This window comes from Myotis brandtii, unplaced genomic scaffold (assembly GCF_000412655.1).
Source record: "Myotis brandtii unplaced genomic scaffold, ASM41265v1 scaffold601, whole genome shotgun sequence".
NCBI lineage: Eukaryota > Metazoa > Chordata > Mammalia > Chiroptera > Vespertilionidae > Myotis > Myotis brandtii.
In genome coordinates, this window is record NW_005370276.1 from 2,041,985 (window position 1) to 2,046,238 (window position 4,254).

The 4,254-nt window shown below is 57.8% G+C and overlaps 1 protein-coding gene across 4 annotated transcripts in view; it reads right to left on the reverse strand.

Annotated features, from left to right (window-relative positions):
* Window positions 1-4,248, reverse strand: part of FAM71E1 (family with sequence similarity 71, member E1) — a 5,783-nt gene extending 1,535 nt beyond the window's left edge. For 2 of the 4 annotated variants that reach the window (XM_005879559.2, XM_005879558.2), the window contains exons 1-2: window positions 3,775-4,248; window positions 3,267-3,397 (exon numbers count right to left, since the gene is read on the reverse strand). In XM_005879559.2, coding sequence (XP_005879621.1) covers window positions 3,267-3,397; window positions 3,775-3,978 — 335 coding nt within the window. In that variant the 5' untranslated portion in view covers window positions 3,979-4,248. The remainder of the gene's footprint in view (window positions 1-3,266; window positions 3,398-3,774) is intronic. The other 2 variants (XM_005879560.2, XM_014550498.1) reach the window with 2 other exon arrangements.
* Between the last annotated feature and the right edge of the window lie 6 nt (window positions 4,249-4,254).

Genomic DNA, 4,254 nt, shown 5'->3' on the forward strand with positions numbered 1-4,254 from the left:
CTCGGAGTCGGGGTTGCCCACCTGACCCGACCCCTTCTCTCCCCGGAGTCTTTCCACTCTCTCTGCCGCTTGAATCTTCTTCATCCCCTCCTACTGGCACCCACAAGGCACACGTGTGCCTCCCGCTGGCTAGTCCTCTCTCCTAAACCCCTGAGTTGAATAGACACCCGCCTACTTGAAATCCAGTTCCATTTGGATGTGGGCTCGGCAGCTGACACAGAAAATGCCCAGCCACCACATTTCTGACCTCATCCCCACCCCAAACCCGCTCCTCTCCGTCCTCCCGGTTTTAACTGCATCCACTTGCTCCGTCAGGAACCCGGAGTTGCTCCTGACTTTCCCTCTCACACCCTCATCCAGTCCTGCCCCCCGAATCCTGATGGCCCTGCCCTTAAAAATGATCCACGATCCCGCCACTTCCAACCCCCAGCGCCTCCTCCGGGGCCAGCCAGCCCCAGTCTGTCCCCCACGCGGCCGCTCGACACCTGAGTTGGCCCAGGTCCCTCCCGTGGCTCAGAGTAAAAGCCAAGTCCTCAGCTTGGCCAGGACGCCCTGCACGGCCTGCCCCTTTTGTCCCCTCTCTGCCCTCACCTCCCGCCTACCTCCCTGGCTCACTCCGCTCCAGCCACACTGGCCTCCGCGCTGTTCCCTTAACCGGCCGGGCTCGGTCCTGCCTCAGGACCTTTGCACAGGCGGTTCCCTCTGCCTGAAGTCTTCCTCCAGCCACCCCCGTGGCTTGGCCCCCTCCTCTCTCTCAGGGAAGTCTGTTTGCAATCCTGGGCCTATTTGCAGCCATGTCCAGACTTGCAGACCTCCCCATGGTCCCCTGTCTGGGCCCCCATACGGCTCCGCAGACCTTTTATCCCGTCGGACAAACTGCCATCTATTCTGTCTGCCTGCCCAGTAGAAGGTGAGCTGGAGGGCAGAGATTTGGGGCTGATTTTGTCACTGCTGCTTCCCTAGCACCCCGAGTGACACGAAGTAGCATGGAGACTTGTTGAGTATTTGAAGAAATGAATTGCTCTGCCTCCAGCCTGATTCAAGGTCCCAGGCAGAGGAGAAAACAACCCAGAGAGGGTGGGTAAGCTGGCCTAGATCACACGGCGGGATCTGTATTCTTAATCACAACCATTAGGGAGCCACAGAGGCCCCCTCTGGCCTAGCAAGCCTACCTCTAGGACTTGGTCTTACACCCTCATACCCGGGCACATGGATGTCCCCTGTCTGCCACGCTGGCTGTAACCCCAAGACACCAGACACCACCTCAGAGGGGGACGATCTATGATTATATTCTCAAGGTGGAAGAACAGCCGCTGGCATTGACAGAGCTTACTCTGTGCCAGGCACCGATGTCCTAAGCACTTTTACTCAGTTTACCCCCCAGCAGCCCTGGATGGGGGCTCTCCCCTCATCCCCATGTTCCAGATGAGGAAACCGAGGCACAGACAGGTAGGGAACTTGGGCCAAAACTAGTGAAAAGAGGGGAAGCCAGGATTTGAACCCAGGTCATCCGAGGGAGGCCTTTTGCTCAAGGATGTTCCCTATTACAAGGATGTTCCCTAGAACAGCAAGAATGCCCCCCCCCCAAAACATAAAGAGTGGTGCCCGAGGGGCCAGGGTCTGTTCAGTCGTGTATGTCCACAAGGGGACCTGGTAGCTGCACTCACGTGGATATGCAATGGGTATTGACATCCTGCTGAGGGAGTGAGCGGAGGGAACAGTGGCCTCTAGCATGTGCCTGCAACTGTTAAAAGGCCAACACACACTAGATGTCCATCAGAAGTGGTGCAGAGAGCCCTGACCGGTTTGGCTCAGTGGATAGAGCGTCGGCCTGTGGACTCAAGGGTCCCGGGTTCGATTCCAGTCAAGGGCATGTACCTTGGTTGCGGGGCACATCCCCAGTGGGGGGTGTGCAGGAGGCAGCTGATTGATGTTTCTAACTCTCTATCCCTCTCCCTTCCTGTCTGTAAAAAATCAATAAATTAAAAAAAAAAAAAAAGAATTGGTCCAGAGTAACTCCGGCTGTAAGCTGGTCAGCAGGGAGGGGCCAGGGTGAGTCTTGAGGCTGAGTTTGCAGAGCAAGCTCAATGCTTTTATGTGGATGGTATGTTTATTAGGGGGCAGGGGGGTGAGGGGAGGGTGCTAAAGGAGATTATGGGGGTCAAAGCCTTCCCGCAGTGCCACCCTGAGCATCCTTCCCACTGCAGGTCACGGCTCAGTGAGCAGGGAGATCAATTGGTGGAATACAATTAGCACCGAAAAGAAAAGGAATGTTGTAGAAAAGGCCAGGCCACCATAAGACGCCTGGATACCGCTTTGTGGAACGTTTTAAACTCAGAGACAGGGATAAATAAAGGCTGTGAGACACCTTTAGTTCAGGTCAGGATCAGATTCTGCCGCCAAGTGAATTACAAAAAAGTTAGAGCCGCCCGGCCCGCGTGGCTCAGTGGTTGAGCATCGACCCATGAACTGGGAGGTCAGGGTTTAATTCCTGGTCAGGGAACATGCCCAGGTCTTGGGCTTGATCCCCAGGAGGGAGTTGGTCGATGTTTCTCTCACCATTGATGTTTCTATCTCTCCCTCTCCCTTCCTCTCTCTCTAAAATAAATAAAACATTTTTTTTAAGTCAAAGCCACCGGCAGAACGCTTCTCTAAATACACTATACCCATGCGCATGTTTGGGTATTTGCGGCTGGAGTTGGACGCAGGAGCCTAGGATGGGGGAAACGTGTATCTTGTGTTGTGTGTTTTTATACTTTGGAGTTGAACCTGCATTACGTTTCCCATGAAAAACCAGAGACCTGAAGGGGCAGAGCGCAGTGGGACACAGGTCGGCCACCGTGAGGAGCCTGAGGTTCCGATCCCACCCCTGACCCACTGTGAGACCCTGGGCCGGCGGCTCCCCTCTCTGGGCCCCGTTTCTCTCTCTGGAGGATGTGGCTAAAGGGCCCCACCGTATACCAGTATGACGTCAGAGATGAGACGAGATGAGTGGCCCAGGGGGTGCTTGGCATGCAGTGGGCGCTAGCGGCAGGTCATTCTCTTGACCCCTGCCAGGCTGTGGCTGAGGACTGCTCCCCCTGGTGGCTAACTATCCCTGATTTCTGGCCCCTGTGGACGGCCCTGTCCTGGTTCTTCTGGGGGCGGCAGCCCAGAGAGGGCTGGTAGCCCTCGGGTCATCTGGGCGCGAGGAGGAGCTGCAGGGAGCCCAGGGTGCCCTGAGCTGGGGAAGGAGGTCCGGGCTGGGCTGGGGGTGGGGCAGTCACCCAAAGAGTTGCAGGCGTCCGGTCTCCTTGGCGGGGCCCGCCAGCAGCAGCAGGTCTGGGAGTTGCAGGGCTGGACTGGAGGCTGCCACCCCCATGGTTACCTTGTTGGCAACTTCTCCTAACCGGGTCACCTGGGGCGAGGGACAAGGGTTAGAAGCTGGATAGATGGTGGGGTGTGTGTGTGTGTGTGTGTGTGCGTGTGCGTGCAGAAATGGGGAGGGATCAGAGGTCAAGAAGGAGCAAGGTTCATGAACCCAGTGAATGAAACACCAAGACGGAAGTCAGATGTCCTGAGGTCAAAGGTCATACAGGTGTTAAGTCAGGGAAACCGAAGCAAGGGAGTCAGAGGCCAGGTTTCATAGAGAAGGTGAAGGTCTGCAGGTTTGGGGAAAGGGGTGGGTCAGGAATTCCAGGAGGTGGACGTTATGGGGGAGTTGTCAGAAGCGGGGAGAGCCGGGGTTCCCCAAGTCAGGAGGGGGGGAGCTCAGGAGGTCCTGGGGCTTCACACCTGCACGAAATTGCTCTCAAAGATGGTGAAGTCCCGCAGCTGGTCGAACTCCCCGCTCTGAAGGAGGCGTTGGAGCCGTCCAGGCCGGCCCGTGGGACAGGCTGAAACGAGGGTGTGTTCTAGGGAGTCCGGTTGGGGGGGGCCTATTCCAGGAGGCTGAGCGTTGGGGGTACCGGGCTGTCGGTCTCCAATCGCCGGCCCCATCCCTCACCTGGCCCCGCCCCTGAGGCGTGGCTCCGCCCCTCACCTGCCATCCAACCCACCTGGTCCCACTACACCTGCTCCGTCGAGGGCCGTCCTGAGCTCTAGTCTCTGCTTCATCGAAGCGAAGAACCGGGGAAGAAAACGGAGGGCGTGGCCACGGACAGTGAGACGTCACAACGCAGCGGACCGGAAGACGCCGGTGATTGTGCCGTCACCCTAGGGGCGGGGCCATCCCAGTGGCGTCAGGCCCCGGTAGGGGGGCGGGCGCTAGTGCGC